The following is a 15035-nucleotide window of genomic DNA, read 5'->3' on the forward strand; positions in this document are numbered from 1 at the left end:
GATACCCTGGCCTAGTGTATTGGAGTAGGAGTCGGGCTGGCTGGACTACAGGGGTAATGAAACTCTGACCATGGTTATAATGAGGGATCTTAGATAGCAGGCTGTAGTTTTTAGTGCTGTAAAACTCTGGGTAGGGCCTTTCCAGTCTTTGGTTTTATATTGGCATATCTGTATTGAAACAGTGCGATAGAGTCCAAGGGCAAGAGCTGTTTTTCCTGCCACCCAATGGATGGGCATGTGCAGGCAGTTAATGTGGTTCTCAAGACAAGGCTTTGTCATCCGCCAACTGGGAGACCGAGGGCAACTTGTTTAAAAGTTAAGAGGCTCCAAGTGACACAGCCAATTACTGCTGAATCAGTAATACAGGCTGAGAGTGAGTGACTCAGTAGGATGAGGGTACCTGTACCATCCACCTGTACTTTGTGTACTATGGTACTACGCCTGTACCGTACCGCCTGCACTACAGAACCGTTTGCCAGTCGGGTAAGGGGCTAGAGATTTAAACACATAAAGAGACACACACACAGACACGAGTCATCCTTGAAACAAGAATGCCCCCTTTATTGTGCTCAGGGCAACTTATATAGGACTCTGGCCACGCCCCAACTCTCGGGATCTTTCAGCTGCAGACCCATCAGAAACCACTCCCCTGCCATCAGGGTCTCATGCTCAGAGCAGCTGCAAACACAGGAAAACCAGTTGTTTCATTCAGAGCAGCTACAAGCATAGGAAAAACAAGTTGTTTACAGGAAATTTCAGGGTCTGGGTATCCACAGTCCCCGACAGGTACCATGTTTCTTCAGACACCTCAGAACTCAGGACTTCAAAGAGCTTTTGTTGTATAAATAAAAATAAAGGAAATCACACATAGGACAAGTCTTTGGGGCACATCACACAACACAGGCGCATGGCCTGCATGAGCCCTGGTGGACCGAGGAGACAGGGAGAGCACCTGGCTGGTAACATTAGGACAGAAGGTGCAAATAGAACTGACCCAGGAAAAAGTAGAGGTCTTTCTTAGTGGCTTCCAGATGATTTGCTGTAACTGTGATACTCATGAGATGGACCAACTACAGTGATTGCTCAAGAGCGTAAAGCTGATCTATCTTTTGGGTGGCAGACAAGGTCTCACTGTTGTAGACCAGGATGACCTCCAATTCACAAAGATCTGCCTGCCTCTGTGTCTGCCTTCTTGAGTGATGGGATGAAACACATGAACTACATGGTTTCATGGGTGTTTTGTTGTTGTTTTGGGGGGAGGGGGTTTGAGACAGGTTTTCTCTGTAGCTTTGGAGCCTGTCCTGGTGGAACTAGCTCTTATATACAAGAACTCAGAGATACACCTGCCTCTACCTTGAGTGCTAGGATTAAAGGCGCACACCACCACTGCCCAGCTATTGTGGTTTTTTTAACACTACACTGCAACTCAACAAACAGGAAGTAGGGCTAACTGTGTGTGGGATCTGAGGCCTTGTCAGGGTGGTCTTCATTTTCTTCCTTTGGTCCCTCCCCTCTGTGCACTGTGACTGTGCTGTGTCTCCTAACCACAGGTGATGTTATCATGCCGCACTGGGTCGTTTAAAGAACACTGCCTTAGTCACGTGTCACTTCCAAAGTCCCTGTGTTTCCACAGTCAGTGTGTATCATCTGCTTCTTGAGAAAACTGGACTCTCATTGAAGCGCATAAGCTTATCAGCTCTTATTTCATGTAAAAGTAATGTTCTGTGAGGAAAAGCTCACAACATACACATTCCTAGTACATTTTAGTCATTGTACTTGGGACACAGCACAATGGCTTAGACACGCCTCCCATTTTGTCACCCTAATGTTAAAGGTGTGCTTTCAGGTGTGCAATGTGGGGACTGACCACGGGGCATCGCCTATGCTAGGCAAGCATTCTACTACTGACCCCCAACATGTATGTCTTCATCAGGGACATTTTTAAATGAGATTGGCAAGCTTTTCCTACCCTAATTGGTGTCACCTACCTCAATTCATAAAAGATACCACCATTCCTTTTGTGCCCTCGGTATAAGTGCCAACATGGTGAAAATGGTCAGTAACATTTAAGCAACATTATGATTTTAACGTCGGGAGCTGTGGTTCTCAGCTTCGGACACCACTAGTAGCTCCCAGAGGGCTACGGATACCGCTGTGCAGATGGTGGCTTGGTGCCTATCTGTGCCTACATAAACCAGGTCATTGTTTCCCTGAGTTTATTCTAAGGGCTGTGGTATTGCTTTTGCTGGGGGCATCTTCAGCTGATATGTGACATTCATTAAAAGTGGAACGTGAACCATAGTCAGCTCAGAGTTAACTCTGCCAGGAGGGAACTTTCCCTGCAGGTAGAAGAAGGGCATTAGTTCAGCCATGCATGCCAGAGCCCATGAGTCATAGGAAAGCATGGGTTTGGCCCTGTCGCTCACTAGCTGCAACTTAACAGAAATTGCCTTCTTACTCTAGACTTCAGAACTCTCTCTTATGTGTATTAGCGTGTGTGTGTGTGTGTGTGTGTGTGTGTGTGTGTGTGTGTGTTGGAATTAATGATAACACACACGCTAGCAAGCAAGCGCTCTGCCACTGGAGCTACACCCCAGGCAGGGAGAAATTTTGAATGACTGCAAGGTTTCTGAAAAGGAGCTCAGGCGAAGGGTGCTGGAGGGTCAGAATAGCCATCACCCACAATTCCTACTAAATCCAGGATTCTATAATTCCATAATCCTACTAGGCAGACAGTGGGCTTTTCTGTATCTAGGAAAACTTACTTGTACATATTAATAATGGCTCGTGAAGTAATGTTATAGAGCTTGGAATCCTCTGCCCATCCATCATTCTCAGAGTAAATGTCACTACAAATGAGTTACCTTCTTTTAATTGATTAATTTTTTTGGATGCTTAGAATGTAGACAAAGTAAACAAATTAGTAGTATCAAAGACTCTTCAAAGATAATGAAAAATTGGGTGTCTAATTTTATCTTGGGGCTTTTCAAATGCTAGTTTTAAGACTCTCCTGTATCTGCAATACTCTGTGTGCAAAGTGGGAAGTATGTGTTCATCAAAGTGCTGGCTTGTGGGTTTGGGCCTGGGGATTCTGGTTCTGTGAGTCCTGTGGTTAGCTACTATGGCACAGGCTCCCTGCCCTGGCTACACATCAGTCACCTGTGAGCCTTATTACAAGTTCCCCTGCTGTCTTCAGCCCCCAGAGCCTCTCCTGCCTTGCCAGGCCTGTGAGGAGTTAAGGAAACCTACGGGTTAAACATCCTACACAGGTGCTTCAGCCGTGCCAACCAGGGTGAAGAACCATACTGTACCAGGAAGTAGCTGCTGGGTTTACAAAGCCCAAGTAGCCTCAGACCAGGGCAGTAAGTATCCTTTGTCCTAAAGGACACTGGCTCCTGGGAGCATCCAGAAGTCTCCAGTTTCCCTCAAATGATGCCCACAACTCTTTCTGTACAGGGAGAGATGGAAGGGTTGGAGGAGCAGATTCTGAATCTCAACCAGAAGAAGACAGACCTGCTGGTGGGCTTGAAGGCGGCTGTACTGAACCTTCACGAGCACCTGAAGCAAGAGCAGCAAGAAGGAGAGGGAGAGGAGCCGCCCTCAGAAGAGGGCGGGGTCACCGAGCAGGGCGTCTCAGGCAGGAAGGTAGGTGTGGGCTTTTGCTTAGGGCTGGTCTCACATTTGGGGGGGGGGGAGTGAATGGGTAACTTTCCACCGGAACCACCTGCAATGTCGCCGCCCACAGTAAAGGAATTTTTTAAGTGAAAATACTCCACTCGAGGTCATTTACTAGTGAGCTCGGATCCTCAGGGCGTTGTCTGCCCTGGACCCTACCCAGCATTCTTACATCTGAGCTCACCTGAAGACAACGCTTATGAAATTCCACACACCTGTGGGAGGGCATCACTTCTGAAGCATCTGCCTTAGACTAGCCACCCCATGGCAGATTCAGACATGGTTCAGCATGGGAGACCACTCTGAGTCTGCATCCAGGAACTACACTCCAGTTGTTTGGGGGTGGGGCCCTGGGGATCATGCAAATGAAAGGGATTCCACAGGCGAGATGTTTGGCTGGGAGAAAAGGCACAAGGCTCAGAGACTTCGGGTGTGGGTGGACATTTGGGACAATGCATAAAGATTTAGTTACTTAAAAATGCAACCAGGCCAGAATGCGATGCTAGTCCGCAGCCTGCCTACAGGTGCTCTTGCGCTGTGCCTTTCAGCTGACCAGAACAAGCTCCATGTCCTTCCTGCCAGTGGTCAAGGAGGAGGCGGAAGAAAGCTCCGTGAAGAGTGAAGTAAGGAAAACCCTCTTTTTTTTTTTTCTGTTTTTTTTTTAAAGGATTTATTTTATTATTTTTTAAATTATCTGCCAGGGTTTGTGGGGTGTGTGTGTGTGTGTGTACACATACCCATGACATGAATAAAGGTGTCTTCAGAGACCGGGGTGCCTGATCCCCTGGAAGTGTGTGTGTGTGTGTGTGTGTGTGTATACATACCCATGACATGAATAAAGGTGCCTTCAGAGGCCAGAGGATCCCCTGGAACTGGAGTTACAGATCCGAGAATAGGTGCTGGGAATCAAATCAGTCCCTGCAAGAACACTACATATATTAACTGCCAAGCCATTTCTCAAGCGTCTGGGGAAACAGTCGTCTTGTTAAAACTGGCAAGGACCACATCTCTAAGTGAATGTCAAAGAAGACAACTGAAAACCTAAGACTTTTAAAGTTAATGTTGATTTCTTCAAATTAAGACCGAAGTACTTATTCGATTATTAATATTGCTTGGTTCATCTAAACCCGCTTTGCCATGGGAGAATGGAATAAGTCTAACTCAGGGGTGCTTGCTTGTGTAAAAGAATCCTCTTTTATGTCCACGCTGCCGAATGCTCCTCTGGAACTTGGCGAGAATGAGCTCTGGTGTGGGTTTTTAGGAGATAGCTGTTTTGCATTATCTGAGATTTGTTTTTGTTTTAGAGTGGTATTGTCAAGAATATGAGCTGTGTTTGCAGCTAATATAGCTGATCCTTACTGCTTCGTTGTGATTGAAAAAGACTTAACCTTGGCACCAGTTTCCGTTTCATAACTCAAAACCCAGTGTTGCCCCTCCAAGAAGAAGCTAGCAGTAGTTTATAGGACTTAGGTGTGACCACAGGACAGTCTTTGCTTATTTCATAGATGATTTCATGGCTCCATTGTCACACAGGGCAGACCTTTTGTCCTGCTGAGTGTCACTAGTATCTGGTGTAATGAGTTGGAGGGAAGGACAACAGTTTACTTTGTACTCCGACCACCAGACAGCTTCAGCTTCACGGTCTAATTATATCCTTTTGTGGTGGAGAAACTGCAAGCCTGGAGGAAGACCCGGGGCCCAAGCGAAGAAGACACATATGTGTGTTTTCATTTCAGGTGTTTAAAAGCTTCGGAGCTGATACACGCAGAGAATTTGTCTCTGACGACATCGAAAATTACGTGTTCATGCAGTTGCAGGAGAGCTCCTGACAAGAAAAATAAAATGACCCCATTTAAGCTTACAGTTACAGAAACAGATCAAATTTTGATTAATCCCCTTTGTGGGACATGAGCTTATTACTCTTTAATACAGAAAACTGTGGATTGTGTTAGGCTCAATAGAAGCATCCACCTTTGGAGACACGATTTAGTGCAGGAATTATATGGAGCACAGGGTAGGAGGAGAACAGGGCCCGTGGCAAAGTTGCCCAATAGGTAGAGTCTTGTTTGAAGGCGCTGAGTAGCGCTCTGGTGATGAAAAGGAAATATTTCCCTTTGCTGACCGATTGGCCACTGTCTTAGGATGGACATGGGAGGGCAGAGCCACCGTCTGCATCCTGGGCTCTTCCGTGGAAGCATAGCAAGGACCTGGAGGAGGATGGGACATCCTCAACCTCCGCCACCATCGTGCAGGTAACTGGGGGAGTCTCCCTGGGGGTTGTCATGGCTCTTTAATGCCTGAGCTCTCTCCCCATGGTCCTCTTTATTCACCTGGCCCTCAGCATCTCCAAGTCTTCATTCACAGTGGCCCGTACGAAGACTAAAAATAAGAGACAGCAAATCAGAGGATTTGTTTGAAAGAATGATTAGATCAGGAAAAGCTTCTGCCATGTTTTTTGACAAAATTATACGTGCTTAGGATACAGAGCATGACGCTTTGAAATACAGCTATATTGTGAAATGGCTAAATCGAATTCATTGATATATGCATTACCTCACATGTTTATTGTGAGTTTATTGAGTACACTTTAAAAAGCAATAATTTTAAAGAGTGAACACTGTTGGTTTTTCAACAGAGTTGCCCTTCCTTGCCTAGTTGTTGTTGTTTGTTTTGAGACAGGGTCCTGTACACACATGGTTGACATAATCTCACACAGGTATATACACATAAATATAATAATATAATAAGGTAAATAAGCCCTTAAAAAACACTACAGCCAAAAGACTTTCAAAGATGCATACACAGTGAACTAACCGATGTACCCGGCTTCCCGAGCAAGCAGGCAAACTGTAATTGAGCAGCCGAGGAAGAGGGGCTTCCTGGCAGCAGGCTAGAGGGCTAGAGCCTAGCCAGGAGCTGATTTTGTTTTCTCCACAGGAGGCAGATGGGAGAATTAGCACCTGTGACGCTTCCATGGCGCATATTATTGCACCAGACTCGGGAAGCACTGAGCCAGGCCCAGAACCTTCCCCGAGGCTCAGCCAAACTGCAAAGGTAAGACCCTGCCTGTCACCTGCAAGCTGGCTGCTCAGGTTCCCAGACTGGCACTCATGGTTGCCCACTGTTGTCTGACTTCTGCAATGCTTTGTGTGTTGAGCCCCCTGCGAAGGCCACCGCCCTCACGTATGCTGTCCTATCCCGCTGCGATTTTACCGTCTTTTATTTACATTTCCCACTTGCTCATCGATTGTCAGCCTGAGGTAGTTGTTGAGTTAATGACTAAGTGTTTAATCTGTGCACACACACATAGAGGCGGTGAAAATGGAGAATAATGCGTATTGATCAAGGGATTGTTGAGAAAAGGCATTTATGCTCTTTGTTGCTTAACCATGAGATTCTAAGAGGCAAGTTAATACCTACCTTGTGTTTATAAAGGGGGATCAGATTCAGAGGGTAAACTACAGGAACTACAGAAGCGAGTAAGGAGTTGCCCCAGAACATTCCCTTCCAACTTCCTAATTTGAAACCCACCGCAGTTCTCAAGAAAGGTCCCCGCAGGCCACTGTTTCTCGGCTGGACCTGCTGGTTGAGTTGAGTGGACCTGAAGCTCCAAGGATCTTACTACATAGCTCCAGTTCTTTATGTCTCCTGATTTAGAATCTTGAGTGTTTAACTGGATGGTTGTCAACTGTGAATTAAATGCTTCTGTTTTCTTCTTAACACAGCTTTTGTGGGGTCATTGGTTGGGTTGGTTGGTTAGTTGGTTTCTTGGTTGTTTGGTTGGTTGCTTCTTGGTTGGTTGGTTGATTGGCTAGTTGATTGGTTGGTTGGATTCTTGGTTTGTCGGTTGAATGGTTGGTTGGTTTCTTGGTTGGTCAGTTTCCTGGTATTTGGTTTCTTGGTTGATGATTTCTTGGTTGGTTGGGTTGGTTGGTTGGTTGATTGGTTGGTTGGAGGTCAGTTGGTTGGTTGGTTGATTGGTTGGATTCTTGGTTGGTTGATTGGTTGGTTTCTTGGTTGGTTGGTTGGATAGTTTTTGGTTTTTTGGTTTTTTATTGTTGTTGTTTTTTTAGATAAGCTCACTGTATTTCAGACTGACCTTGGATATGCTGTATTTCTGACTTAAGGTCCCCAGTGCTAGAGTTGCAGGCTTATACCCCCACACCCAGATCATGATAGGTTCTTGGAAAAAAGAAAAATCTGTTAAATGTCACCTCTGGCCACTGCCGAAACAGCTCTTTGGTGATTCCTAAGCTCTTCTTTTTCCTGCCTGGAGCTATTTCCATCTTATTTGCATTCCCTCCTCAGGAGAGGGTCTCCATAGAGATGGCAGCCCGTGTCATTGGTCATGTATCAGCCTCAATCTCTTATTTTAGAAGTTAAGAGCTTTGACCAGGTGAAAATTACAGTATTCTTAAGAAAATTTTGAGTCATTTCTTATCCATGTTTCATGAAAATAACTATTTGATACAGAAATATGTGACTCTAAGTCTTGTGTTAGATCTTTGTGTATGCTGTTAGGCGTTGTAGTAGAGGCCGTTACTGCAGCTACGAGATGTGTGGAAGATGTGCAGGCATTTTTGGACTTGCACATATTAATATTTGAAATATTAAGGATATGTTTAAAGAAGATTTTGCCATGAAATGTAGCCATAGTCAGAAAATTAAACTTGAGATTGAAGTGAAGTCCTTTCCTATAGGTCAGAACTTTTGAGCTTCCATTCAAGCCTCTTTTATGCCTGAGATTTTACTCTACCTGGGTGCACGGGTGTAGAGAATAGGTAAAACATCGGGTATTTACCGATAATAAATCGCAGATGTATTTTAAAACAATTCTTTGAAGGTGAAGGAGATGGCTCAGTGGGTAAGAGCTCCTGCTGAGCAAGCACAGGTTCCTGAGTTTGAGTCCCCAACACCAACACAAAAAGTCAGACGTGGCTGCACACGCTTGTAACACTGGCTCTGGGGGGTAGGAACGAGGATAGCTGGGGCTGCTGTCTTCAGCTTAGCTCCTACTCCAGTGGGAGACCCTGCCTCAAGGGAATGAGGTGAAGAGTGATAAAACAGGACACACCAACGCTCCTCCTCTGGCCTCTATACATATGCATGTATGTGCGCATGCACACTAAAATTTAAAAAAAAAATCCCCACAATTTTTTTGGTATACATATGGTTTTACCATTAATAAAATATGAAGGCAAATTTGCATGCTAGTGAGATTTACATACTTGATTATTGTTACATAAAGAATGCATCTTGAGCTGGACTGTGCAGGATGCAGAGCCTCTTCACACTTTCTAGAGTTGATATCTTGATTTCCTCATAGTCGATGCTGAGGGCTGGTGTGTAGCTCGTTTGGTGGGATACTTGTTTAGCGTGTATAAAGCCCTGACTTTGATTCCAGCACTTCATAAAACCTTCATGTTGGCATACACTGTAATTTCAGCACTTGGGAGGCAAAGGCAGGAGGATCAGGTGTTCGAGGTCATTCTCAGCTACAAAGTAAGTTTAAGGCCAACCTGAGTTACAGGAGACTGTTTTGAAAACAAAATAGAGTCTAAAGAGATGGCTTAGTTGGTAAAAGTGCTTACTTGTGCAAGCATGAGGACCTGAGTTCAAACCCTCATCAGCCATAATTTTTCTTTTTAAGGCATGGCTGTACATACCTAAACCCCAACATTGGGAGTTAGGAATAGACAGAATCAGCCAGCATAGCCAAAATGACAAGTTTCGATTGGGAGACCCTGTCTCAAGGCAATAAACCAGAGAGTAGTAGAGAAGATACCTAGCATCCTGTACTCTCCTGTGTGCATATGCGTGGGCTAACACACCTGCACACACATGCAGGTACTACACACACACACAAACACACATTAGAAGATAAGAATGGCACTGGAATTTTGATTCCTGGTTTCCATGGGGGCATTTATCATAAGTGATTTGGATTTTATCAAAAAACCTTTTCCGAATCTATGAAGATTATGAGGTTTCTGTTTTTTTTTTAAATCTATCCATGTGGTTTGTTATGTTTCTTGATTTATGTATTTGAGCCATCTCTGCGTCTCTGAAATGAAGCAAACTTGCTCACAGTAACTGATGGTTCTGATGTGTTCTTGAATTTAATTTGCAAGTTTTCTGTACCCTTGTTCATTACGGAAATTTGTCTAGAATTTTCTTTTGGTTGTTGCTGTTATTTCTGTCTATTTTAGTATCCGGGTCATACTAGCTTCGTAAGAAGATGTTGGTAGCATTCCTTGTGTTTCTGGTTTTGGATTCATTTGCTAAGCATTTGATATTAGTTCTTCTTTAAAGGTCTGATAGAAAGCACCGGGGCCATCTGCCCAGGGGTCTTCAATTGGGGGACTTTTGTTTTTACTGCTTTCGTCTCATGTCCTGTTATATATCTGTTCAAATTTCTATCTCATGTTGGTTTAAATTTGATAGATTATATCCATCAAGAAATTTGTTTATTTATTTTAGATTTTCCAGTCCAGTGGACTATTAATTTTTAAAAGTATTTTCTAATGATTTTCCGAATTTCATTGGTATCTTTTGTAATCTCTGTTTCTCTCTCACTCTGATTTGGCTAAGATTTTTGTCAGTTTTGTTTAAAACTTTTCAAAGAGCCAGCCTTTTGATGCTGGAGAGATGGTATAGCAGTTAAGGGAGTACACTGTCCTTCCAGAGAACCTAAGTTCAGTTCCCAGCACCCGTGTTGGACAGCTCACAACCTCCTATAACTTCATCAGTGAGATCCAACACTTGTGATCTCTTTGGGTACCGGCATACAAGTGTGCATGCCCACACAGAGACTTGCACACATATACACAGTTAGAGCATTAATTCTTCGTATTGTTTTTGCTTATTTCCACTTCATTAATTTCTGGACTGGTCTTACATTTCTTTGGGGAGAGGGCAGTTAAAGGTAGCCTGAGGTAAGTTTATTAGCCCTGGACCTCGGCATTCCAATTTCTAATCAAATGGTCTTTGCAAACACAGCCTCTCTCCAGGAGTTCTGGTTCACAAACCGTTATGTTGGTATAAGAGCAGAAAACTTGGTACAGTAACAATATGGAATTTATACCATCCAGCGGCATTGAGTCTGTGCCAAGGTGTTTTGGGGGCATTTGTTGGTGTTGCATATGGTGACATGTACATTGTAATGTGCATGTTGTGTGTTCCAGAATCAAGGCTTCAGTGAGATCACCTGATGTGAGCTGGACATATATATTCTAAGTTGCGTATTTGGAAACCAGAGGACAGTCTTTGAGAGTTGGGTCCTGCCTTCCACCTTGTTTGGGTTTTGTTTTGTTGGTTTAAAGCCAAGGGAGCGATGCTTTATTGCTCGGTAGAGAAGTGTTCTCGGTGGCAGGAATGGTGCGGCTTCAGCCTTGTTGAATATAGTCTCTCTTAGCCGTTAGCTTCCTGACTGCCTTACTGACTTGCCTCCACCTCTTCCTAGGAGTGAGCGCTGGGAATACAGATTCATGCTGCTGCATCCAGCTTTTTAGGTGGGGCTTAGGGGTCAAATCAGGTCGTCAGGCTTGTGAGGTGATCATTTGTACCCACGAAGCCATCTCCCTAGCCTCATTTCATGTTTGTTTTTTTTTATTGTTGTTGTTTTATGTTTGATTTTTTTTGGTAGTTCTGTGTTCAGAAACCTTTTATGTTGCCGGATTTTTCATAACATATACATTTGTCTGTAGGACTTCACTGAGGGTCAAAACCTGTACATTATGGTCACTTTAGATCAGTGACGTGCCAGAGCAGATGTCTAACTTGGATGCCATAGAGTTTGTGAAACCGCGGGGAGAGATGGATTTGTACATTGCAAAGTGCAATGAAATCAGCGATTGTATTATGGTTCTACTTAGGTGTTGGCTCCCGCAGTTTAAATAGACTCAAAGCAAAGCGTGCGTTTCCTCATCTGTACTTGGGAACAGAGGATTTGTGGGGTGAGATACGGATCTGGTTTTGGCACCATGTTCATTGATTAGAAGTAATACCAATAAAAGACAGGAATCATTCATTATCAGAGAGCCTACGGAATTCTTATCTGGTAGCAAACACTTGTGGCAACATTTTTAGCACCAAAATGCAATATATGAAACATTCACTGAAATAATTTCTGTCTCCGGGGTTTAGGGCTAGAAGATAAAGCAGGGTTGCTGTTTCAAAAAATTACTGAGGACTTCTTAATATGTTTTCTGCTGCCCGTAATAGGTTTCTCCTCCAACTCAGTAAGCCAAGATCGAAAAAGTATAGCAACGGGTTGATTTGAGCAAAGTAACTCCCAGGGCTGGAGAAGCTGCTCCCACAAACAAAAGCAAGGAGATTATATAGGTTATAGGCCAGGAGATGATGACGTGTCTGCCCACCACAAGCTGGGTATGGTCAAAAACTTAAATGCTGGGGCAGAGCAGGGGGTACGACTGTGACTTGGGTGGCTGGCAACTTCAGGGGTGGAAGCTGCAACAGCCTTCAAGAATGCATGGCTGGGCTTCTTGGCACCTTTTCTTTATTCGGAGACTCTCTGGGTGGGTGGGGTTTGGAGAGGGAGACAGGAATGGGATTTTCTGGATAATGCAGGGGCGAGCAGAAGGTTTCTGCCAAACACTCCTGGTTTGTAGGTCACAGAGCCAGAGCCCTGTGACCTTGTGCTAGTGGCCCATGTCCAGGCCTGCCCTTCTCAGATATACTTTGGTGGGATGAGAGGCTATGAACTGATTGCCGTCCCTCTGCTCAGGGTTCAGAACTTAAAGTGTGACCCTGGGGGACACTTCTACATGAGAATCCCAAGGCCACTTCCAGCTCTTCTGAGGTTGCATGTAATTGGTTTTTTCCTTCTGCCCCCACCACCCCCCTTTGGACTCTGTTCAGGTTTAAATTAAGGCCACATTAGTCACCCACCTTGCTCACTTCCTCAGTAAGCAAGGTAGTCGGAAAGCAGAACAGCTTATACTGCAGCTTAAAGTTTCGGCCCGCCAGAGGTGGTCAAATACAATTTTGAGTAAATTAAGAGGATGGATGATAAATTAGTTTTTACAGGTTCACCCGTTGGTCTTAACAGGCGATGCCAGCAAAAAAAGGAGATCTCACTGTCTTTGCCGCTAAGGTATAGTCATACCCCAAAACCGGGAAATAGCGACTCAGTTATTTATGTAACTGATCAGTTATATAACTAAGCAGGCTAGAAACTGATGTCTGACAGTCATTCCCACAGATTTTTACCTTAACAAAGACCACTGAAGCCCGGAGCAGGGATGGGCCTGGTGTAGGAGGCTCAGGGAAAATACTGGGAGAAAAAGAAGGCGTCCTTCAGAAGGTAACCATTGAAGGAAGGTATAAAAATAGGTAGATGGAGGCAGGAGAAAATCTGTTGGTTTTATTTGTCGTGTTGTTGTTGTTTGGGGATTTTGGGGTGCTGGGGATCAAACTTGGGGCCTCTCACATGCCAGGCAAATCCTACCACTGAGGATGCCCCAAACCTAAGAAATAGCATTTTACTAGAAAAGAACAAGCCCATGTAAAGTTAGCAGCGAGTCAGGAAAATTATGACCCCTCTGAGGTTACATTTTTGAGGTAGGAAGTTGTTTGTGAGCAGCTCCTGTTGGAATTCTGTTGTTTGTCCCAAATTGTGCTTTATTAGATAGATGCTAACAAGTTGGCACACAATCTTCAGTGGGAAATGTTGCAATTGGTTTTAATTCTAGTTAGCACAGAATGTATGGAGACCAGTGTTTTTACAGATCAGAATGCAAATCTGTATTCCTGAAGGGCTTTCTCTGGAAGGGCCAATGTCCTTGAGCATTCTGGGAGAGGGTAGGAAGAGGGTAGGTCCCCGCAGTGTCAGGCAAGTCTGCCATGCGAAAATCATCCTTACCTCCACACTGAAACTAACAAATACATCTAGGAGAAAGTTCGCTTTTGTATTGGTAAGAAATCCAGTGGTTTCAATACACAGAGGATACATCACGCTTGTATTCAAACTTCACATTAAGGCAGTCTGTTCTTTGTGAGTCTAGAAAAGCAAAAGCCATTTTAGGGATTTCTCTCTGGGGGGGGGGGAGAAAATGTGTATTACTCTACCAAGTTCAATACCGGACCCATGCTGTTTTGAATAGAGAGAAGTTTAGATGGCTAAAGAAAAACAAAAATCGACTCTTGCTGCTTGGGAGGATGTTACAGTTGTGTGGCAGGTTGCAGTATTTTATTAGCCCTGCTGGCATGTTTGTTTTTGTTGTGGTGGTTGGGTTATTGTTTTTGCTTTTGGGGGCTTTTGATTGTTTATTTCTATTTGCACGGGGTCCACAGCAGTGTGAGCCTTGCTTCATCATCAGGTGTCATACAACTTTAAGCCCTGGTCAGTTCCCTGAGGTGTTTGGGACACACACCCTCACACACACACACTCTCATCTGCCTCCCGGGGATTGCCACTCTCTACCTCTGTGCCCGGGAATACTGTACCTGTGTACATGCAGACTGGCTGCCTGGAAACCTGGCCCAGCAGGTCACGTGGCAGTTGCTATGAGTGTGGAGGTGCATTTTTCTTTTCTTTCTTCCTCCTTCTTGTCCTTCTTTTGTTCCGTTTAATGGGAGGGAAAAGGATTGCAGGTTCCCAGGTCTTTCCAAGCCCCAGAGTAAAAGCCTCGGATTCCTGGCTTCTCACTGCTGGATTACCTTTGGCTTCATTTTAGGGTGCCACACCTCCCATTGAGGCTTCACCTCTGGACTTTCCTCACGAGCAAGGCGCGTTTGAAGCCACCGTGGAGAGAAGTAGGCCTCAGCCGGCAGAAGTCCTCCATGTCTGCAAGACCCAAGTGGCTGAGCTGGAGCTGTGGCTGCAACAGGCCAACGTGGCGTTTGAGCCGGAAACATTAGACCCAGACATGCAGCAGGTGGTGGAGCAGGAGCTGGCTGGGTGCCAGGTAAGCTGGCCAGGCAGGAGGTTAGGGTTTGCCTAGTCGCCCATCTCTTGCCAAGATGGGGCAGATTGCTCTTAAAGTGACAGTATGTGTCTCCCATGCCTCTGCACCTCACATTTATTTTGGCCTCAGCTCGTAGTTTTCACCGTTGAGTCTTTGAAATTCTTAATCAGTCCCTTTGAGGGGACAGATGTGAGTAACAGCCCGGAATCCAGAATCCAAAACCAGCCCCGCCGTGGTAACTGTGAGCGTGGACCAGTTTGCTTTTCCACCTTATTTTCCCCGCTCCAGCAGAGTAGGTTAGCATGCAGAATTCTTCTGAGGATTGGATGAGATGAGCTCACGGTGTCTGGTATTAAACCGTGCGCGACATTTGCTGTCGTTTTTTATCTACGGCCGCAAGGGTTGCGTATGACTAATTAGCTCATCAGAATG

General features: G+C 44.8%; 1 protein-coding gene across 8 annotated transcripts in view; it reads left to right on the top strand.

The window, feature by feature from the left end:
- Positions 1–15035, top strand: part of Syne2 (spectrin repeat containing nuclear envelope protein 2) — a 292157-nt gene that overhangs the window by 178348 nt on the left and 98774 nt on the right. For all 8 annotated transcript variants that reach the window (XM_050153713.1, XM_050153714.1, XM_050153716.1 and 5 more), the window contains 5 exons: positions 3457–3645; positions 4224–4298; positions 5817–5927; positions 6613–6729; positions 14373–14603. In XM_050153713.1, the coding sequence (XP_050009670.1) occupies positions 3457–3645; positions 4224–4298; positions 5817–5927; positions 6613–6729; positions 14373–14603 (723 nt within the window). The remainder of the gene's footprint in view (positions 1–3456; positions 3646–4223; positions 4299–5816; positions 5928–6612; positions 6730–14372; positions 14604–15035) is intronic.

The sequence above is a fragment of the Alexandromys fortis genome, unplaced genomic scaffold (genome assembly GCF_014885135.2).
Source record: "Alexandromys fortis isolate MF-2015 unplaced genomic scaffold, M_Fortis_MF-2015_v1.1 scaffold_82, whole genome shotgun sequence".
Lineage (NCBI taxonomy): Eukaryota > Metazoa > Chordata > Mammalia > Rodentia > Cricetidae > Alexandromys > Alexandromys fortis.